Source organism: Tachyglossus aculeatus, chromosome 3 (genome assembly GCF_015852505.1).
Source record: "Tachyglossus aculeatus isolate mTacAcu1 chromosome 3, mTacAcu1.pri, whole genome shotgun sequence".
NCBI classification, from domain to species: domain Eukaryota; kingdom Metazoa; phylum Chordata; class Mammalia; order Monotremata; family Tachyglossidae; genus Tachyglossus; species Tachyglossus aculeatus.
The window spans coordinates 63,452,913-63,476,679 of NC_052068.1; the positions used below are offsets into that span (position 1 = coordinate 63,452,913).

A 23,767-nucleotide genomic window follows, 5' to 3' on the forward strand; every position below is an offset into this window, starting at 1 on the left:
TAAATACGACTGATTGATAAATGTTAGTAGGCTGGGCATCATTCAGAGCACTTGTTCTGGACACAGCATTTTCAGGTGCTTAATATCTTCTGTCTAAACACCCACCCTCCCACCCCAGCCCACACTTCCAAAACAAATATCAATAAAACTCAAGTAGTGAGTCATTGCCACACAGTAAAGACGAGATCCATTTCCACACCTGTGGGGTATTAACTGGCTTCCTCGTGGCAAGGTAGTTCTCATTCCAAATGATCTCTCAACTCCAATATAAAAGCTTCATTTTTCCATCGTTAAGAGGGCCCACTGCTCGGCTACACAGTTCATTTAGTAGCCTCAATGAAACTGGGCCCGACCCGTTCGGAAGAAGGGCTACCAAGCTGTTTTTTCACTTTTTATTAAAATGCTTAGGATACAGATTGACCTTCTTTTGCAAAAGATTGTTTTCCAGAGACGGGAACTTTTAAGCACTTTTGACAAAAACAGAATGAAAGGTTTCGATTCACCGTAGCTTTTGTGTCAATAGCACTGCCTCCTGGCTGTATTCAAAGGCTGCAAAACTTCTAACAGCAGCCTCTTTCCATACTTAGGACTGCTTTTCAGGAACAGTGTGGGGCAGGCGACAGGGCGAGGTTACTCACTTTAAACCCCCTCTTTCTCCAGTAGTGACACCGCACCACTTTCACAAAAGGCATTGGCTTTGCTAACGCGCTACAAAGGCTTGAAAGGCTGAAAAATATAAAGGAAGTGGTAGAGTTCACCTGATGGCGAAAACGAGGACTGGACCAATTGCCGATGGGTCCCTCAAACCCATCTGAAAAAAGTCTGTGGGGCTGTAAAAAAGCAGTTTCTCGCAACCAGGGGTCTTCGCTGGTTCTCCCAGAGTGACACAAGTTTTTCGTTGTGGCTTTTGCCTTCTTAGGATACGCCCAGGGAATGATTTTCGGAAAAATACGGAGACATCAAGAGAAGCGGGACACATCAAGTTTGGACGAGGAAAGGTCTCTTCCGCACCGGGCCTTCTACAAAACGGGACCAAAGCAGCATTCCTGCAAACCACAATACTGAGAATTTCAGTCTGTCTGACAGAGTAACGAAGAAGCGTCTTTCCCCCTCTTCATCCCTGGGTAGGAAGCCATGCCCTATCAACGCAAGTCCCAAGCTCTGCTGCCTTCACGGGCCTGTTAAAACACTGGAAATCCGACTTCACTTGGCAATAGAGCCATGTGATGCAATCAAACCACCCACCCACACTCAGCTCGGAGCTGCTAATGCGATTACCACATAGGTCGATTTAGTGGGCGAGGCTGGTTCAAGGTGAGCAGCTCCGCCGAACCTTTTGGAAGAGCGTTCAACCGGCCCACTTAGAGGCTGAGGGAGAGGAGGGCCGTCCAACAAACAGTCGGGAAAGAAACGGCTCCGGTAACATTCGTTGGAAACTGCACGAACCACGGCCGGTTTGGTTCCATTTCGTCACAAGGGAAGAGAGTTGGGGTCGCGGACGGCACGGGATCGGCTGGGGTACTTTGTCAGTGCAGTGAAAAGTCTCCCCGAAGGCGATCGTTTCTGAAAATGCCACCAACTCTCAGAATTGAAGATTGCCAGGATTTGCTTTCTGTCTCTAGAGGTCCCAGATGAACGAAATTCTTCCAGGAGAACCAAATAGTCAGGGAGCTCTGAAGGGGTCCTCTTAACTCCCATCTACCCCTCCTACTCCAATACCTTTTCTCTAACCTAGACGTTTAGGAAACAAGTGAAATAGACACGGCTGTTCACTGCTGACTCGGTCTCGGTTTTCTCTTCCAAAAGGAGCGATCGGCCGGTTTCTCAAAAGGAAACCAGGCCACGGGAGCTCTGCTCAGGAATGAAACTTCAAAAAGGCTGGATGCAAAGAAACTGGCTTCGTCCGTTAACAAGGAGTCAAACGCTCCAAAAAACCAAAAAGATATATTTTGCGATTTACTGTTCACTCGGGGGGGGGGAGTCGTACAGAACCATTCCCTGATCCAGAAAGACAGCCGCACTGCAGGCAGCCTGCTGACAAACGTGATCAAGACTGCTTACTTCCTTGGTTCTCGCTCTTCGAAGGCGAACAGAGTGTCCTTCCCTCGCTGTGACAGAGTTAGAGAGAAATCAGTTGAGTCTTCTCGTGCCCCACGCCAACCCGCGTTCCTGCGAATCAAGAACCGCCTCAGAGAGCCTCCTCGGGCGTCAGCCGCCAAGAACAGAACCAAGTCCCTCTACGGAGCAGGCACGCCCAAAACTAGGTTTATCGTCGACCTCTAATACCATGATATTTGTTCAGTATTCTGTGAAAGATCTAAATGCCATTAAATAGATTAAAAATAAACCCCAATAATAGAGACTCCGGACCCAACGAGATGAACGTTAACGAAGAAGAACTAGAAGGGACGCCATATCCCCTGGCAACGCTTGCTTTAAAAAATAGAATCGCTTTCTTTTTTCGATCAATTGGCCACAGTGGTGAGACGTGTTACGCTTTTCGGCGGCCAGGACACCAGTCTCGCGGGGCGGAGGGGAGGGGCTGAGCCCCTTAGCGACCGGAAGCCAAGCGGCACCGATATCGGGGATCGCTTACCCTCCCGACAGTGTGGAAAAGAGCGCGTGTCACCACTGTGCCACGAGAGTTGACCGAGATTCCTGGTATCGGGGCCGGGCTGTGGCTGGAGAGCTTTCCGGGTTCTAATAGAAAAGTCCGGGAGGAAGCTTGTGATCGGGGTCAGTCCAGAGGAGTAAAACTCTTTTATTGTCACTGTCCGCGTATCAGTCAATGTACTGAGAGAGCCAGCGGAACCCTTCTCCGTAGCCTTGCCTCTTGAGCACGCTGCACATGAACACTTCCATGGGGCGGGCGTTCAAGTCTCTCAGTGGCACGTTTCCCTACGGGAGGCAGAACAGGAAAGTCATTACGGCCTCGAGGGCCCAGCTGAGAGATCGCGGTTTTCCGACCCCTGCACGCAGTTCATGAAGGCCCACCAGCTCCTCTACAGACACAATTCTCCCCTTTGCCATATGGGCATCCCAGAAACCACCCCCCCAGCCAATCCCTACATTAAAGGGCTTTCCATTCAACTTTTCCGGAACGAACAGTAACCCAGACAGGGTCCCGTCCACCTCCGCCAGGGAAGCGACTGCTGCGGACGTCTCTGCAAAGTCAAAGGAGCGAGGGGAAAAAAGCGGCCCCTGACCGTGGTAACTGAATCCCTTAAAGGAGAGTCGGGGAGCTTAAATAAGCCACTGGAAAATGCGTCTGCGATCAAGCTGTGCCAATGACATTCGGGGCCCAAGCTCTCCGGTGAACCCTCAGGCTAAAAGGAGAGCAGTGAAGCCGCAGGTCTCGGAGAGGGGCGGTGATCTGACAAGCCAAGGGACGGGAGGGATTGTGTGATATTTGATAGCAGCAGGGAAGGGGTAATGATTAACACAAAATAAAATCTGGATCCGATGTCAAAGGGTGTCCTTAGCATAGAAGATTTGGGGCAACTGTTGCTCTGGAACACCTGTTCTACCATTTCTCTCTCTCTCTCTCTCTCTCTGCATACCTGTTTGCGCGTCCTTCCAACTGGAGGTAGCATGGCCTACCGATCTGAACCTGGGAATCAGGAACGCTTGTGTACTAATCCTGGTTCTGTCAATGACTTGCCGTGCGGACAACTCAGTTAACGTCTGAGAGTTTCCTCATCTGCAAATGGGGATAATGATTCTAACCTTTCCCACAGGAGAATCAGGAAGATGAACTAAGTACTTTAAAGGTCCACAGCTGGGAAGGACTGGGTAAATACCATCGCTGCTGCTTTTCTATAAATCAAAATCGTAATTTACCGTTTCTAGCTAGGCGGCCAAGCGAGGGAGCTTCTGACTCGGTTCGAAAAGAACCCAGGAATCCCTCAAAACAGGCAAAATAGCTATAACTTATCTGCTTTACCTTCTCGTTCGGACTAGGCAGCAAATACTTCCTACGTCGCCAGAGCACCCAGGACTGGGTTCTGAGGAAGAGGAAGATGTAGATGCTGTGGCCGGGACCGGGACCAACCGGGTCTGGCCCCAGATTTTGGGGGCTCCACCCAGTGAACTCCGGAAGGTCAGAATTTCTACTCCGTTTTTAAAGGATAACTGCGAGAACCCAGATTTTTCAAGTGATCCCACCAGCGGCTAATGTTCTGGATCTTCCCGCCTTACCTTTCCGGTGGTCTGCCCATAAAGCCCGAATATCTCACGCAGTTTTTCCTCACTAATGGCCTCTGGTCTGTCAATTTTGTTCCCCAAGATAAGGATTGGCACGTTGGATATTGTCTCGTCTGTCATTAATGCCTGAAAGGAAAACACAAACAAGATTCTCAATTGATCCCCGAAGGGTTCGGATGCTGGGCCCGAGTGTGATTTGTGTTCACTTCTGCTCTGACCTTTCTCTCTTCTAAGGTCTATTCTGCACATTGGAACCATATCAGTTATTCACCAGATAGGGGAAAGAGCACAGAGCGGGGAGTCAAGGGGACCGGGGCTCTAATAGGTCCACCACTTGCCTGCTATGTGACCTTGGGTGAATCACTTCACCTCAATTCTCTCATCAGAAGAATGAGGATTCAGTTCTCTTTCTTTCTTAGACTGTGAGCCCCTGTGGTACAGACACTAGGTCTGACCTGATTACCAGGTGTCTACCCCAGTGCTTAGTGCAGAAATATCACAACTACTACCACTTTTTATAATGCAATACTAAACTACTGCGGATCTTTTATTCGAAGGTCCCAAAATGTCAAATCACTACAGCCCTTTAAGGATCCCTTGCCAAAATTAAAACAAATTGCCTACAACAGCCATACATTTTTAAGAATGCTAAATTAAGACTATAAAACTTGAAGGACCTTTAAAAAGGATCTTGTACTATTAGTTCCCCTAAGACGCTGAGATACGTAAACAGAGTTCTCACTTATAAGCTATTAAAGCACACTCACCACTCCTTAAAGTAATGATCTTACGCCTAACCCTCAAAACCACACACAGATACATAAAACAAAACAAAACAAAAAAACCTTGGGCCAGTATATACAGAAAATGCTAGAAAAGGGAGATAAATCCAGATGGAAAGCGGCATGGCCTGGTGGAAAGAGCACACGCCTGGGAGCCAGAGGACTAGGGTTCAAATCCCAGCTCCATCACTTGGCTGCTGTAGGATGTCGGGTAAGTCACAATTTCTCCGCGCCTGTTCCCTCATCTGTAAAATGGGACTTCCATTCCTGTTCTCCCTCCTACTTAGACCGTGAGCCCCATATGGCTCTGGCCTAATTAACCTGCATCCACCCCAGCATTAAGAACAGTGCTTGACAATGTAAGCTCATAATACCATTTTTTTTAAAAAGGGTAAAGTTTAACATGACAGCGTCCACGTGTCGATTTAACACAGATTGAAAAATACTCGCAAAAGCGTAAAAGTCTGAAGGGAGGGTTGGAGGGGGAAAAAAGGGCTCATCAACACAAACATACGTTAAGTTCAACTTTGGACTCCTGGAGGCGAGGGTGATCCGCACAGTCCACCAGAAAGACGATCCCATTAATTGCTGGTAGGTAGTTCTTCCAAACTCTGCGAGCTGAAGGGGTAGAGGAAGGATGAAATTGGGTAACTAAAAGCAGAACTTTGGCATCCTGGACCCCAGACTCATGAAATCCTAAACTGTATTCCCTTTAACGGAATCAGACTACGACAAATGCTTTGCCTTCAAAACTGCAGTCTTCACGTGTGCAGCTCATTGACTGAATTAGCCCACATAATGGACTTTTCAGCAGAAACTTCTCCTTAGTACAGGCTTATCTCCACCAACCCTCATGATGCTGGCAAAGAGGCTCATCAGGAAGGCCTTCAATGAGTGGCCACTGTTTTTCATGTGTCGAACAATCCCCATTTGTTAGCTCCATAAGATCGGGAGGAAACTTGGAGGTGACTGTTAGCCAGACCAGATGTAACTTGGAGGAAGAAAGTTTTAGCCAAATGCAAGTCGGTGCGATATAAAAAGATGCTAAATTTAGATTAGAGTGGGTGCTGTCAGGGAAAAGAGAAACCAGACTCATTTCCTATACCGACTGATTCCCTTCAAGTGCAGGGGAACAGCTATTTTAGCTCAAACAGAAAAAAACAAAAACAAAAAACACCAAACACACACAAAAAATCGTACAACTGTCTAAAAGTGTCTGTAATGGTCTAGGAGACAGCAATTGGTCTTCCATTATTGGTCTTCCCTGCCCTTCCGCCCACTGCATCTCTTACCTTGCTCGTGTCCACCAAGATCAAAGGTTGTGAAAGTCATTCCTGCAATTGTCAGCTCTTCTGAAGCTGGAAATGGGAGAGAAGATGTCTTTAAAGAAGGTGTCTTTACCTAGATGTGCTTACTAGGTACAGGCAAAAAAAAATGCTCTTCCATTAATCTAGATGACTATTATAGAGGACTATGTTTTTCTCTTCGGCAGACTCCGTAGCTTAGAACAGATATTACAACCAACCCTCCCTTAATCTCGACAGGAAATCTTTTCCCCAGGACCATTGTAGTTAGAACACACAATGACACCAAAACGTTTATCTGACGCTTGGGTGGGTCCTATTGATTGGCTTCAGAGTGACCTCAATCTCTATAAATGCATGCTAATGAAATGCCACGCCAGCTGAGGCTCCCCCACCCAGACAGTACACACATGATGATTAGCAGCTCTCCTTTGGCCTTATCAAACCTACTTGGATGTAGTGTTGGAACATGTTGGCCCAATCGGTCATCTTTGAGCATGTGCAGAAGAGTGGTTTTGCCTGCATTGTCCAGGCCCAAGAACACGAGTTTCCCAGATTTCTTATAAAGTCCTACAAAGTGAGCGACAACAACAAAAACAATCTCAACTTTAACTACACACTACTGCAGACGGCAACCTACTTCCAATTTTGAAAAGAGCTGCACAAAGCTCTTAAGACACGCCGATAGTATTGCTTTACCTAGAAACTGTAGTACACTGCTGAAGCCATTGTAGATCCACTCAAAGATGAACGACATTATTGAAGCTGTTACCTGTTGAAAAATACAAAACATAACATGCGTTAACCCTGAGACTCCGAAGTTTAATTTCAACCTCTCTTGTTCCTTGGCTGAGATTTATTCCTAATTCTTGAGGTTCCAAAAATGGAGGTCAAAATAAATAGCCTGGGTGAGGTAGTAAGTCCACAGCCCCAGCGCTCTACAGTCAAATAAGGTTGCACTGTTCTTTCTACAGACACCTCCAATCAATCTCGGTTTACTTGTTTTGATGTCTGTCTCCCCCCCCTTCTAGATTGTGAGCCCGTTGTTGGCTAGAGATTGTCTCTATTGGGTGCTGAATTGTACTTTCCAAGCCCTTAGTACAGTGCTCTGCATACAGTAAGCACTCAATAAATACGATTGAATGAATGAATGAATTTATTGAGCACTTACTGCCCTTGGGAAAATACAACATAACAGGGTTGGTGGCCACACGCCCCGCCACCAACAAGCTGTTTATTATCCTCCACTCATCTCCAAAGCACACACATTTGGAAATCCCCTCAAGTTACAAGTCAGAATCAAAAAGGACCAGAAGGGGAAAATAAAATGCTTAAATTACTCTGGGTTATCCTATCTGTTCCCTGATTCCTTTCTGGCTCTGAAGTTGTCTGGAGCTAGAAACTATCAAATGAGCTTCTCTTTTATGAAGTTTAGTCAGGAGGACTTGAACTTGGGGATTTCGAATCAGTTCTAACTTTCATGTAAACCGGTCCGGAGATGTAACGGCACGGACGGCACCGTACACTTACCTCTAACTGAAGAGTAAATTCAAGTGGACATTTGGGACTGTGGGCAGTATTCCAGAAACTCCACTGAAACAATCTAACATTGGACAGCTGTGGGTCAACACACTCTAAATCCAGAATAGAAGCTTACTTTGAAAGTTAACGTCAATACTAAGGTTTAAATCACTGGTGTGTAGAATGATATAGCTCTTTTGGGGTTAACATGCTACTGCACGTTCAAATAGAGTTGCACCAAAATGCTATGCTACTTATTCTCACTTCCTGTACTTCTTTATAAACTGCATATGCCATATCCATTTTTTGAGTACAAATCGATAAACTGGGATTTTTAACAGTAAAGAGAAATTTGGGTAGTAACAATGGTCCTCAAATACATAGATATTATTAAAACTTGAATAGCGATAGACAATTTTCCATTTCCATGGAACAAAGCACGATTAAATGGGCTAGATTTTTAGCATGAGGGAGGTTCAGGTTAGTTTTTTTTTTAAGTTTCCCGACAATAGAAGAAAAAGGTTTGAAGGTGGTTTGAACATTCTCTTTGAACATTCTCTACTTCAGATCCTGTCCTCTCTGAGAGGAGCAAATGGGGAAGATGACCTTTCAATCATCTTTCAATCCCTGAATCTCAAAAAGTGAGCTTAAGTTTTGAATTTGAGTTTGTGATTGAATGCAGTGAAGATTTTCTTATTCAACCGGTTTTCAGATCTTTACAATGAAGTAACCGGATTAAACCAGTTTAGCTTCCCAGCCCGCCTCCGACTCCTCAAAACCCTCCAATGGCTGTCCATCCATCACCGCAGCAAACAGAAACTCCTCGCCACTGGCTACCTATCCTGGCTCCTCTCCCACTGTAACTCAGCCCACTTCAACCCCAACCTCCCCACTGTGCCCTCCTCATCCATCTCACCTTTGACCCCTTGCTCCCCCCTGCAACTCCCTCCCACTTTAGATCTGACCACCACTCTCTGCACCTTCAAAGCCCTACTGAAATCTCATCTCCTCCAGAAAGTCTTCCCTCACTAATCCCCCAACTCCCCACCCTCTTTTCCCTCCCTGCTTTGTCACCTATGTATTTAGGTAATCACTAAAGGACCTTAACCCTTGTTGCTTCCCCAACCGGGGATGTGTTTTAATGTCGGTTTCCCTCACTAGCTGAAAATTCCTTGAGGACAGGGATCAGTCCTTCACATTCTATTGTACTCCCTGAAGCGTTTAGTGCAGGGCTGTGCACCCAATAATGCAAGCTTCCCAACTCAAGCGAGCTGCACGGTGACTCCAAGGGTGGTCCAAATCCTGTGTCGGCCACGGAGACTTCAAGTGAATTCAAGGGTCCTAGTGGGAGGACCGTGCAAGGGGCTGGGGTGTTTGTGGCATCTCCCTACTCCCTCTGGGTGGGAAGGAGGGCTTGGGGTGGGGAGGAGGGGGCAAGGGGCAAAGAGAAGAATATTCCCAGAAGGATGCAACAGGAGCTTCAGCTCCTCCCAGATCACTCCAAAACAAATAAAGGACCTGGAACCTCCTCAGTCTCACAAGGATCACAACCTGAGGTCCCCTGCGGCAGAATCCCCTACTTCCCAAACGCAAATCGACCCAAACCTCTGGCAGTACACAGTACTGGTGCTCCAGTGCTTGCAAACACTGGGCCAAACGTTTGCTCTTTGATTTTGCAGTTATTGACCCCTGCGGAGTTAAACATTGTTGCACTCCAGAATAGGCCTAAAAATGTGCAAGAATTTTTCTAAGTTCCATTGGTTCTGGGCAAGGTGTACCCTGACTATTTGCTTTCCTTCTCAGAGGCTGGCTTTCAAAACGTACTACCAAAGATAAATATTTCTTAGAGAAAAAAGTTCTACATCCCAAACCCACAATCCAATGAAGTATTAGATAACTACACTAGAAAGAACTCAAAGCAGACGTTACCGACCACAAGACGTTCATCGACAAATTGAGAAAAAGCAAGAGAGGGGAAAGCATACCAGGCCACATTTCCTAAAAATACCAATCCCACGAAATGAGTCTTCTGCAGTGCTTTCCCCTGCTGTAACTCAGCCTGGGAAGTCAGGGACAGCTCATATTTCCTTTCGACAGGATGAACTTCTGGTTTGAGTCAGACTGCGCTACAGCGTTTCAGATTTCCAAGAACAAAAATGCACCTGCCAGGCTTGCCAGGAACAGGCCCAGTACTGCAAAGTCATCACGACGGATTTCTAAAATGTGGAAATGGTCAGGGTGACCACTGCGCAGCCTGATTAAGATCTCTCAAAATGGCTTTATGTTTAGCAACTCAAAAAAGTTCCGTCTTCCGACACGTTCCGGTAACATTTGGGGGAACCTGAGGTCCTAAAGACGTATAGTTCACGTTAAGAGAAACGGGGTAACAAGTAGTTTTTTGGCTCCCCAAAACCCCCTACTTTATCTGGGTGAGGGGTCAAAGGTCAGCACCATTCTCTACATGACCAGGGCTCTTGGTGGAACAAAAAGACAGCTGAGACTGGACTCTTTAAAACTGGACAGGAGCAGCATGGCTTAGTGAAAAGAACCTGGATTTGGGAGTCGGAGGACACGGGTTCTAATCCTGGCTCCACCACTAGTCTGCTCTCTGACCTTGGCCAAGTCACTTCTCTATGCTGCGGTGACCTCATCTGTAAAATGGGGATTAACGCTGTGAGCCCCATAAGGGACAACCTGATGACTTCGTATCTTCCCCAGCACTTAGAATAATAATAATAATACTAATGGTATTTGCTAAGTGTTTACTATGTGCCATGCACTGGGGTGGATACAAGAAAATCGGGCTGGACACAGTCCCTGTCCCACATGGGACTCCCAGCCTCAATCCCCATTTTACAGACGAGGGAACTGAGGCCCGGAGAGGTGATTTGCCAAGGTCACACAGCAGACAAGCGGCGAAGTCAGGATTAGAACTCATGACCTTCTGATTTCCAAGCCCGCGCTCTAGCCACTATGCCATGTTGCTTCTGTGCTTGGCACACAGTAAGCGTTTAACAAATACCTTATTTATTATTATTCTATGCACAAAACCGAATTACGCGCCAGCCTGCCTAAGAAGTGGGTCAGAAAATCATCAAGAACCACCCGGGGGGATAGGGGACTTTTTTTTTCCTCCTAAAACGAGAAGGGAAAACTTTTCCAGGCATGGAGGAGGGGACCCTCCCATGCACTTTCATTCAGGCTATTTATTGAGCGCTTACTGTGTGCAGATCTTGGAAAGAACAATTCAGCAATAAAGAGAGACAATCCCTGCCCACACAAGACCGACAGTCTAAAAGCCTGGTGAGAAGCAGTGTGGCTTAGTGGAAAGAGCCCAGGCTTGAGAGTCAGAGAACATGGGTTCTAATCCTGGCTCTGCCACTTGTGTGCTATGTGACCTTGGGCAAGCAACTTAACTTCTCAGTGCCTCAGTTACCTCATCTATAAAATGGGGGTTAAGACTGTGAGCCCCACATGGGACAACCTGATTACCTCGTATCTATCCCAGCGCTTAGCATATAGTAAGAATTAATAAATACCTTCATTATTATTATTAGAAAGGGGGGGGCAGACATTAAAACAAGTAAACAGGCGTCGACAGAAGTAAATAGAATTACAGATATATGCACATCACGACAAATAGGCAGGCATCAATAGAAATAAATAGAATGGCAGATGTATACACATCAAAACAAGCAGGGAGGCATCAACAGAAATAGAATGATAGATGTGTACACATCCAAACAAGCAGACAGGCATCAACAGAAATAAATAGAATTACAGATGTATACACATCAAAATAAGTAACCAGGCAAGACTGAGAGCCCATTGTTGGGTGGGGATTGTCTCTGTTGCCGAATTTTTACTTTCCAAGCGCTTGGTACAGGGCCCTGCACACAGTAAGTGCTCAATAAATATGAATGAATGTACACAAATAAAACCAAGCAAATGGGCATCAACAGAAATACAACAGAATTTGATGTATACATATTAAAACAAGCAAACGGGCATCAATGGAAAAATAGAATTAGATGTATATATAGCAAAACAGGCAAACAGACGTCAACAGAAATAAACAGAATGATAGATGTAAACATCAAAACACGCAAACAGACAGCAATAGAAGTAAATAGAATTAGATGCATGCATATCAAAACAAGCAAACGGGCATCAAGAGAAGTAAACAGAATTAGATGTATGCCTATCAAAACAAGCAAATGGGCATCAACAGAAGTAAACAGAATGAAATGTATGCATATCAAAACAAGCAAGTGGGCATCAATAGAAATAGCAAGAATGAGATGTATGCGTATCAAAACAAGCAAATGGGCATCAATAGAAATAAAAAGAATGAGATGTATGCATATCAAAACAAGCAAACGGGCATCAATAGAAATAAAAAGAATTAGATGTATACATATCAAAACAAGGAGACAAACATCAATAGAAATAAATAGAATGATAGATGTATACACACAGCGCCTAGAACAGTGCTTGGCACATAGTAAGCGCTTAATTCGTTCACTCAATCATACAGATTGAGCGCTTACTTTATGCAGCGCACTTAACTAGGCACTTGGAAAGTACAATTCGGCAACAGATGAACACAATCCTGGCCCAACAATGGGCTCACAGTCTAGAAGAAATGATTAATGCCTGTCTGCTTGTTTTGATATGTAGACATGGACATGGGTTCCAATCCCGGCTCCGCCACTTCATTCATTCAATCGTATTTATTGAGTGCTTACTGTGTGCAGAGCACTTTACTAAGCACTTGGGAAGTACAAGTTGGCAACACTTGTCTGCTGTGTAACCTTAGGCAAGCCACTTCACTTCTCTGAGCCTCAGTTCCCTCATCTATAAAATGGGGATGAAGACTATGAGCCCCATGTGGGACAACCCGATGACCTTGTATCCACCTCAGTGCTTACAACAGTGCCTGGCACATAGTAAGCGCTTAACAAAGGCCATCGTTATTATTATTATACATCTAAGTCTATTTATTATTAATAATAATGATGATATTTATTAGTATTATCACACACCTAGATCTTTTTATTATTGATAATAATGGTATTTGTTTATTGTTATACATCTATTTCTATTATTTATTAGTATTATACTAATAAACACTAATACTAATATTATACTAATATTTATTAGTATTATTACACACCTAGATCTATTTATTATTGATAATAATGGTATTTGTTTATTGTTCTACATCTATTTCTATTTATTTATTGATAATAATAATAATAACAGTATTTGTTAAGCGCTTGCTATGTGCCAAGCACTGTTCTAAGTTCTTGGGATAGATACAAGGTCATCAGGTTGTCCCACGTGGGGCTCCCAGTCCTCACCCCCATTTTCCAGATGAGGTAACTGAGGCCCAGAGAAGTGAACTGACTTGCCCAAAGTCACAGAGCTGATCAGTGGCGGAGCCGGGATTAGAACCCATGACCTCTGCTTCCCAAGCCTGGGCTCTTGCCACTGAGCCACGCTGCTTCTTCAAGTGAAGTCAAGAGAAGTGAAGTGGCTTGCCCAAAGTCCCACAGTGGACAAGCGGCGGAGCCGGGATGAGAAGCAGTGGGGCCCAGTGGCAAAAGCCTGGGCTTCGGAGTCAGAGGTCCTGGGTTCTAATCCCAGCTCCGCGAATTGTCAGCTGTGTGACTTCAGGCAAGTCACTTAACTTCTCTGGACCTCAGTTCCCTCATCTGTAAAATGGAGATGAAGACTGGGAGCCCCAAGTGGGACAACCTAATCACCTTGTATCCCCCCCCACCAGCGCTTAGGACAGTGCTTGGCACATAGTAAGCACTTAATAAATACCATCATTATTATTATTAAAATGGGGATGAAGTCTGTGAGCCCCACGTGGGACAATGAGCGTGGCTCAGTGTAAAGAGCCCGGGCTTCGGAATCAGAGGTCACGGGTTCTAATCCCAGCTCTGCCACTTGTCAGCTGTGTGATCTTGGGCAGGTCACTTCACTTCTCTGGGCCTCAGTTCCCTCATCTGTAAAATGGGGATTAAGACTGTCAGCTCCACGTGGGACAACCTGGTTACTTGTATCCCTCCCCAAGTGCTTAGAACAGCACTTGGCACATAGTGAGCACTTAACAAATGCCATTATCATTATTATATTTCCCCCAGTGCTTAGAACAGTGCATGGAACATAATAAATGCTTAACAACTGCCATTATTATTATTATTATCGTATCTCCCCCAGCGCTTAGAACAGTGAGCGCTTAATACCATCATTATTATTATTATTAAAATGGGGAGGAAGACTGTGAGCCCCACGTGGGACAACCTGATGACCATGTATCCCTCTTAATCCCCCTTTTACAGATAAGATAACCGAGGCCCAGAGAATTGTCAGCTGTGTGTCTTTGGGCAAGTCAGTTAACTTCTCTGGGCCTCAGTGACCTCATCTGGCAAATGGGAATAAAGACTGGGAGTCCCAAGGGGGACAACCTTGATTACCTTGTATCCACCCCAGCACTTGGAACAGTGCTTTGCACATAGTAAGCACTTAACAAATACCAACATTATTATTATTATTGTTAACTTCTCTGTGCCTCAGTGACCTCATCTGTAAAATGGGGATGAAGACTGTGCACCCCACGGGGGACAACCTGATGACCTTGTATTCCCCCAGCGCTTAGAACAGTGCTTTGCACATAGTATGTGCTTAATACCATCATCATTATTATTATTAAAATGGGATGAAGACTCTGAGCCCCACGTGGGACAACCTGATGACCTTGTATCCCCCTTAATCCCCCTTTTGCAGATGAGGTCACCGAGGCCCAGAGAATTGTCAGTTGTGTGACTTTGGGCAAGTCACTTCACTTCTCTGTGTCTCAGTTCCCTCATCTGTAAAATGGGGATGAAGACTGTGAGCCCCACGGGGGACAACCGGATTGTCTTGTAGCTTCCCCAGCGCTTAGAATAGTGCTTGGCACATAGTAAGCGCTTCATAAATGCCATCACTATTATTAACTTCTCTGTGCCTCAGTGACCTCATCTGTCAAATGGGGATGAAGACTGTGAGCCCCACAGGGGACAACCTGATCACCTTGTATCCCCCCAGTGCTTAGAACAGTGCTTGGCACATAGTAAGCACTTAACAAATACCAACATTATTATTAACTTCTCTGTGCCTCAGTGACCTCATCTGTAAAATGGGCATGAAGACTGTGAGCCCCACGGGGGACAACCTAATCACCTTGTATCCCGCCAGCACTTAGGACAGTTCTTGACACATAGTAAGCGCTTAACAAATATCAACACTGTTATTATTAACTTCTCTGTGCCTCAGTGACCTCATCTGTAAAATGGGCATGAAGACTGTGAGCCCCATGGGGGACAACCTAGTCACCTTGTATCCCGCCAGCACTTAGGACAGTGCTTGACACATAGTAAGTGCTTAACAAATACCAACACTGTTATTTTTATTAACTTCTCTGTGCCTCAGTGACCTCATCTGTCAAATGGGGCTGAAGCCTGGGAGCTTCACGGTGGACAATCTGACCACCTTGTAGCCTCCCCAGCGCTTAGAACACTCCCCCTCCCCCCCGCCCTACCTCCTTTCCCTCCCCACAGCACCTGTATATATGTTTGTACAGATTTATTACTCTATTTTACTTGTACATATTTACTATTCTATTACTTTTATTTGGTTTATATGTTTTGTTTTGTTGTCTGTCTCCCCCTCCTAGACTGTGAGCCCGCTGTTGGGTAGGGACCGCCTCTCTGTGTTGCCGACTTGTCCTTCCCAAGCACTTAGTCCAGTGCTCTGCACACAGTAAGCGCTCAATAAATACGATTGAATGAATGAATGAATGTCTGCTGTGTGACCTTGGGCAAGTCGCTTCACTTCTGTGTGCACAGTAGACACTTACTGTGGGCAGAGCACTGTACTAAGCGCTTGGGAAGGACAAGTCGGCAACATAGAGAGACGGTCCCTACCCAACAGTGGGCTCACAGTCTAGAAGCTAGCTAGCTTGATTGAATGAATGACTAGAAGGGGGAGACCGTTAGTAATAATAATAATCATAATAACAATGCATTTGTTAATAATAATAATAGTGACCTCATCTGTAAGATGAGGATGAAGACTGTGAGCCCCAAGTGGGACAACCTGATCACCTTGTTTCCCCCCCCAGCACACAGAACAGTGCTTCGCACATAGTAAGTGCTGAACAGATGCCATCTTCATTATTACTATTAAGTATGTACAAGAAGTGACTTTCATTCATTCATTCAATCGTACTTATTGAGCGCTTACTGTGTGCAGAGCACTGGACTAAGCGCTTGGGAAGTACAAGTCGGCAACATAGAGAGACGGTCCCTACCCAACAGCGGGCTCACAGTCTAGAAGGGGGAGACAGACAACAAAACAAAACATATAAACCAAATAAAAGAAATAGAATAAATATGTACAAGTAAAATAGAGTAATAAATCTGTACAAAAATATATACAGGTGCTGTGGGGGAGGGGAAGGAGGTAAGGCGGGGGGGATGGGGAGGGGGAGAGGATATGTTGGCCATATATAGGCGCCCTCCCAATTCCCCCGCCTTACTCCTTCCCCTCATTCATTCATTCAGTCGTATTTATTGAGCGCTTAATGTGTGCAGACCATTGCACTAAGCGCTTGGGAAGTCCAAGTCGGCAACATCTAGAGACGGTCCCTACCCAACAACCTGCTCACAGTCTAGAAGTGATTTCCCTTTATTCATTCAATCGTATTTATTGAGCACTTACTCTGTGCAGAGCACTGCACTAAGCGCTTGGGAAGTCCAAGTCAGCAACATCTAGAGACGGTCCCTACCCAACACCCTGCTCACAGCCTCGAAGTAATTTCACTTTTTTCATTCATTCAATCGTATTTATGGGGCGCTTACTGTGTGCAGAGCACTGTACTAAGCGCTTCGGAAGTCCAAGTTGGCAACATCTAGAGATGGTCCCTACTCAACAACCTGCTCACAGTCTAGAAGTGATTTCCCTTTATTCATTCAATCGTATTTATTGAGCGCTTACTGTGTGCTGAGCACTGGACTAAGCGCTTGGGAAGTACAAGTCGGCAACACCTAGAGACGGTCCCTACCCAACAACTTGCTCACAGTCTAAAAGTGATTTCCCTTTATTCATTCACTCATTCATTCAATCGTATTTATTGAGTGCTTACTGTGTGCAGAGCACTGTACTAAGTGCTTGGGAAGTACAAGTTGGAAACATATAGAGACGGTCCCTACCCAACAACGGGATCACAGGCTAGAAGGGGGAGACAGACCACAAAACAAAACATATTAACAAATAAAATAGAATAAATAGAGTAATAAATACGTACAAACATATATACATCTATACAGGTGCTGTGGGGAGGGGAAAGAGGCAATTGACAACAATATCAATCAGTCAATCGTATTTATTGAGCGCTTACTGTGTGCACAGCACTGTACTAAGCGCTTGGGAAGTACAAGTTGGCACAAGACATATTAACCAAATAAGATAAATAGAATCAATATAAACAAATAGATAGAATACCCCACGACGACCCACGAGTCCTCCAAGAGCGGGGATCTCGGCCCTCAGGGGGGCCCACCCCAAACGACTTTTAGACTGTGAGCCCGCTGTTGGGTAGGGACCCCCATCTTACCTCCTTCCCTTCCCCACAGCACCTGCATATATGTACATATGTTTGTACATATTTGTTACTCTATTTATTTTACTTGTACATATCTATTCTATTTATTTTACTAGTATGTTTGGTTTTGCTCTCTGTCCCCCCCCTTTTAGACTGTAAGCCTGCTGTTGGGTAGGGATCCCCATCTTACCTCCTTCCCCTCCCCACAGCACCTGTAGATATGTACATATGTTTGTACATATTTATTACTCTATTTGTTTCTTTTACTTGTACATATCTATTTATTTTATTTTGTTAGCATGTTTGGTTTTGTTCTCTGTCTCCCCCTTCTAGACTGTGAGCCCGCTGTTGGGTAGGGACCCCCATCTTACCTCCTTCCCCTCCCCACAGCACCTGTAGATATGTACATATGTTTGTACATATTTATTACTCTATTTGTTTCTTTTACTTGTACATATCTATTTATTTTATTTTGTTAGTATGTTTGGTTTTGTTCTCTGTCTCCCCCTTCTAGACTGTGAGCCCGCTGTTGGGTAGGGACCCCCATCTTACCTCCTTCCCTTCCCCACAGCACCTGCGTATATGTTTGCACATATTTATTACTCGATTTATTTATTTTACTTGTACGTTTCTATTCTATTTATTTTATTTTGTTAGCATGTTTGGTTTTGTTCTCTGTCTCCCCCTTTTAGACTGTGAGCCCACTGTTGGGTAGGGACCCTCATCTTACCTCCTTCCCTTCCCCACAGCACCTGCATATATGTACATATGTCTGTACATATTTATTACTCTATTTATTTTACTTGTACATATCTATTTTATTTCGTTAGTATGTTCGGTTTTGTTCTCTGTCTCCCCCTTCTAGACTGTGAGCCCACTATTGGGTGGGGACCCCCATCTTACCTCCTTCCCTTCCCCACAGCACCTGTAGATATGTCTGTACATATTTATTACTCGATTTATTTATTTGACTTGTACATTTCTATTCTATTTAATTTTGTTAGCACGTTTGGTTTTGTTCTCCGTCTCCCCCTTTTAGACTGTGGGCCCACCGTTGGGTAGGGCCTGTCTCTGTATGTTGTCAACTTGGACTTCCCAAGCGCTTAGTGCAGTGCTCTGCACACAGTAAGCGCTCAATCAATACGATTGATGATGATGATGATGACTTCCGAAGCGCTCAGTCCAGTGCTCCGCCCACAGTAAGCGCTCAATCAATACGATTGATTGACGGATGGGCTGCGCGCCTCAGTCCCCTCACAACGCCCGGCCGTCGCGGCCTCCATCTTGTCTGACGCCCCTCCGCCCGCCCGCCCGCCTCAGGCCCCTGGCGGCCCCTCCCCTCCGCCGGCGGCCTCACTCACTCGCGCCCCCGAAGCTCCGGCTCCAATGGCTCCCGCTGAGGAGGAAGACGACGACGACGAGGAAGAGGAGGACGAGGCTGAGGCGACGGCCCCGACCCTCCCTCACACCGGCCACGGCGGCATCTGCCAGCCCCCGCCGGAAATACGGAACCCTCCCCCCCTCCCGCCTCAGCGGACTTCCGGTGCCCCGATGACGTCACGACGCACGGCACGCCGCCCTCCCGGCCTATCACGGGGGAGGGGCGTGGCCCGACCCGGGAGGCCCCGCCCCCTCCCCGACCGGAAGTCGCCGGCTCCGAGCGAGCGCGAGACGTGGCAATGCGCGGGCGCGCGCGCGCACGCGCAGGGCTGAGGCGGGGGGGCCCCGCTCCCACAGCGTCGCCCGTTCATTCATTCATTCAACCGCATTGATTGGGCGCTTACTGTGTGCATTCATTCATTCATTCGTATTGATTGGGCGCCAACTGTGTGCATTCATTCAGCCGTATTTATTGGGCGCCTACTGTGTGCATTCATTCAGCCGTATTTATCGGGCGCCTACTGTGTGCATTCATTCATTCATTCAAACGTATTGATTGAGCGCTTACTGTATGCATTCATTCATTCAATCGTATTTATTGAGCGCTTGCTGTGCACATTCATTCATTCATTCAAACGTATTGATTGAGCGCTTACTGTATGCGTTCATTCATTCAATCGTATTTATTGAGCGCTTGCTGTGTGCATTCATTCATTCAAACGTATTGATTGAGCCCTTACTGTATGCATTCATTCATTCAATCGTATTTATTGAGCGCTTGCTGTGTGCATTCATTCATTCATCCAATCGTATTTATTGGGCACTTGCTGTGTGCATACATTCGTTCAGTCGTATTTATTGAGCGCTTACTGTATACATTCGTTCATTCAATCGTACTTATTGAGCGCTTACTGTGTGCATTCATTCATTCAATCGTATTGAGCCTTTCTGTGTGCATTCATTCACTCATTCAAGCGTATTTATTGAGCACTCGCTGTGTGCATTCATTCAGCGCTCGCTGTGTGCATTCATTCATTCAATCATATTTCTTGAGCGCTTACTGTGTGCATACATTAATTCAGTCGTATTTATTGAGCGCTTACTGTATGCATTCATTCAATCGTACTTACTGAGCGCTGTGTGCATTCATTCATTCATTCAATTGTATTGAGCTCTCACTGTGTGCATTCATTCATTCAATCGTATTTATTGAGCACTCACTGCATTCATTCATTCAATCGTATTTCTTGAGCGCTTACTGTGTGCATGCATTAATTCAGTCATATTTATTGAGCGCTTACTGTATGCATTCATTCAATCGTACTTATTGAGCGCTTACTGTGTGCATTCATTCATTCATTCAATTGTATTGAGTGCTTACTGTGTGCATTCATTCATTCATTCAAGCGTATTCATTGAGCGCTTACTGTGTGCATTCATTCATTCATTTAATCGTATTGAGCGCTTCCTGTGTGCATTCATTCATTCAATCGTATTTATTGAGCGCTTACTATATGCATTCATTCAAATTTATTGAGCACTTACTGTATGCATTCATTCATTCAATCGTATTTATTGAGCGCTTACTGTGTGCATTCAGTGAGCCCACTGTTGGGTAGGGACCGTCTCTATATGTTGCCAACTTGTACTTCCCAAGCACTTAGTACAGTGCTCTGCACACAGTAAGCGCTCAATAAATACGATTGAATGAATGAATGAATGAATTTATTGAGCGCTTACTGTGTGCATTCATTCATCCATTCAATTGTATTTATTGAGCGCTTACTGTGCGCATGCATTCACTCATTCATTCAATCGTATTTATTGAGTGCTTACTGTGTGCATTCATTCATTCAATCGTATTTATTGAGCGCTTACTGTGTGCAGAGCACTGTACTAAGCACTTGGGAAATACAAGTATTTATTATTAATAATAATAACGATGATGTCATTTTATTAAGCGCTTACTATGTGGAAAGCACTGTTCTAAGCGCTGGAGAGGTTACAAGGTGCCCTCCCCACTCCCCCGCCTTACCTCCTTCCCCTCATTCATTCATTCAATCGCATTTATTCATTCATTCATTCAATCGTATTTATTGAGCGCTTACTGTGTGCAAAGCACTGTACTAAGCGCTTGGGAAGTACAAGTTGGGAACATCTAGAGACGGTCCCTACCCAACAGCGGGCTCACAGTCTTTATCAGGTTGGACACAGTCCCCGTCCCCCGTAGGGCTTACACCCTTAAGCCCCGTTTTACAGATGAGGGAACTGAGGCCCAGAGAAGTGAAGTGACTTGCCCAAGGTCACACAGCAAACAAGTGGCAGAGTCAGGTTTAGAACCCAGGGCCTTCTGACTCCCAAGCCCAGGCTTTAGCCATTAAGCCAGCTTGCTTCTCATTTATGGGATTTATCGAGCGCTTACTGGATGCAGAGCACTGTACTAAGTGCTTGGAAGAGCACAATAAAAAAAAAATTCACACTCTAGATAGAGGCCAGTCCCGAGCCCTGGGTTCCAGTCTCATCCAATCAAACTGTGGTTAGGGGAGAGCGAGCACGGGAGGGGGAGTGAGGTGAACTGGGTTCTAGTCCTCCCCACTTCAATCAGTGGTATTTAATCATAATAATGAGGGCATTTATTAAGCGCTTACTATGTGCAGAGCACTGTTCTAAGCGCCAGGGAGGTTACAAGGTGATCAGGTTGTCCCACGGGGGGGCTCACAACCTTAATCCCCATTTTACAGCCGAGGTAACTGAGGCACAGAGAAGTTCAGGGACTTGCCCAAAGTCACACGGCTGACGACGGGTGGAGCCGGGATTCGAACCCCGGACCTCGGACTCCAAAGCCCGGGCTCTTTCCACTGAGCCACGCTGGTATTTGTTGAGCGCTAACTGTGAGTAGGGCACTGTACTGAAAAGCTTGGGAGAGCGCAATACGACAGAGTTGGCAGACACGTTCCCTGCCCACAAGGCACTTAGAGCATAGAGGGAGAGATAGACATTAATCAATCAATCAATCGTATTTATTGAGCGCTTCCTGTGTGCAGAGCACTGTACTAAGCGCTTGGGAAGTACAAGTTGGCAACATATAGAGACAGTCCCTACCCAACAGTGGGCTCACAGTCTATAACATTAGAACAGTCTAGTACATTAATAATAGTACATTAATACTACATTAATCTAGTACATTAATAATAATAATGAAATTTATTCTAGACCGTGAGCCCACTGTTGGGTAGGGACCGTCTCTATATGTTGCCAACTTGTCCTTCCCAAGCGCTTAGTACAGTGCTCTGCACACAGGAAGCGCTCAATAAATACGATTGAATGAATGGATGAATGAAGTACTTGGGTAGGGACCGTCTCTATATGTCGCCAATTTGTACTTCCCAAGCGCTCAGTACAGTGCTCTGCACACAGTAAGCGCTCAATAAATACGATTGAGTGAATGGATGAAGTATTTACTATGTGCAAAGCACTGTTCTAAGCCCTGGGGAGGTTAATCCCCATTTTACAAATGAGTTAACTGAGGCACAGAGACGTTTTGCCCAAAGTCACACAGCTGACAATGGGCAGAACTGGGATTTGAACCCATGACCTCTGACTCCAAAGTGAACGACATTTGCGCTGCGGGGCTGCGGGAGACACAGAAGGCAAGCAGCAAGGCCTGGTGGATAGAGCAGTAGGAGAAAGAAGGAGCTGGGTTCTAATCCCGACTCCACCACTTTGCTCTGTGACCTTGGGCAAGTCATTTAGCTTCTCTGGGCCTCAGTTACCCCATCTGTAAAATGGACATTAAGACTGGGAGCCCCACATGGGGCAAGGACTGTGTCCAACCTGATTAGCTTGTATCTACTCCAGGGCTTTGAACAGTGTTCGATACATAGTAAGCGCTTAAAAAAATCATTAAAAAAATAAAAATAAATGCCACAGTGATTATTATTATTATTATTATTATTAGGCCACTTTCCCCAAGATGAAGTTCCCAGCCTGCAGTCAGGCTATCAGGTCATTCCTGGCTCACCCTTGAGGCCATTTTGTTGCCAACTTGTACTTCCCGAGCGCTTAGTACAGTGCTCTGCACACAGTAAGCGCTCAATAAATACGATTGATTGATTGATTTTACACCTCATTCGATTCAGAGATGATACTGACTGCTCTTGACAAGATTTTGGCCCAAATTCATTCATTCATTCATTCAATCGTATTTATTGAGCGCCTAATGTGTGCAGAGCACTGTACTAAGCACTTGGGAAGTCCAAGTTGGCAACATCTAGAGACGGTCCCTACCCAACAGTGGGCTCACAGTCTAGAAGGGGAGACAGACAACAAAAGCAGCGTGGCTCAGTGGAAAGAGCCCGGGCTTTGGAGTCAGAGGTCATGGGTTCAAATCCCGGCTCCACCAATTGTCAGCTGTGTGACTTTGGGCGAGTCACTTCACTTCTCTGTGCCTCAGTTCCCTCATCTGTAAAATGGGGATTAAAGACTGTGAGCCCCCCGTGGGACAACCTGATCACCTTGTGACCTCCCCAGTGCTTAGAACAGTGCTTTGCACATAGTAGGCGTTTAATAAATGCCATCATTATTAAAACAAAACATATTAACAAAATAAAATAATTAGAATAAATATGTACAAATGACCTCTTGCTCAGATAGAGATGTGGATTCCTAGAAAAGTCTCTTAAGTACAAGGGTCCCACCCATCCTCTTTCACAACTTCTATCCTCAAAGGAGCCCTCGAAGCTCAGACCTAGTTGCCAATGGTCCTAACACTGAGAAGCAGCTCGGCCTAATGGGCTTGGGAGTCGGAGGTCGTGGGTTCAAATCCCGGCTCCACCACTCGTCTGCCGTATGACCTTGGGCGAGCCACTTCACTTCTCTGTGCCTCAGTTACCTCCTCTGCAAAATGGGGATTAAGACCGTGA

The 23,767-nt window shown here is 45.6% G+C and overlaps 1 protein-coding gene across 1 annotated transcript; it reads right to left on the reverse strand.

Moving 5' to 3' along the window:
• Positions 1-378: 378 nt before the first annotated feature.
• Positions 379-18,961, reverse strand: SAR1A (secretion associated Ras related GTPase 1A). Its single transcript, XM_038743645.1, has 7 exons — positions 18,827-18,961; positions 6,989-7,061; positions 6,740-6,859; positions 6,278-6,343; positions 5,500-5,603; positions 4,198-4,329; positions 379-2,898 (listed from the first exon to the last, which is right to left on the reverse strand). The coding sequence occupies exons 2-7, from the start codon at positions 7,044-7,046 to the stop codon at positions 2,782-2,784; spliced, it is 597 nt and encodes a 198-aa protein (XP_038599573.1). The 5' UTR covers positions 7,047-7,061; positions 18,827-18,961; the 3' UTR covers positions 379-2,781.
• Between the last annotated feature and the right edge of the window lie 4,806 nt (positions 18,962-23,767).

Excerpts from the sequence above, each read along its gene's own strand:
- SAR1A (XM_038743645.1), bottom strand. The coding sequence starts at position 7,046 with ATGTCGTTCATCTTTGAGTGGATCTACAATGGCTTCAGCAGTGTACTA. Across the intron at positions 6,860-6,988 it reads CAGTGTACTACAGTTTCTAG|GACTTTATAAGAAATCTGGG; the intron begins GTAAAGCAATAC and ends CTCACTTTGTAG. Across the intron at positions 2,899-4,197 it reads ATGGGCAGACCACCGGAAAG|GGAAACGTGCCACTGAGAGA; the intron begins GTAAGGCGGGAA and ends TGCCTCCCGTAG.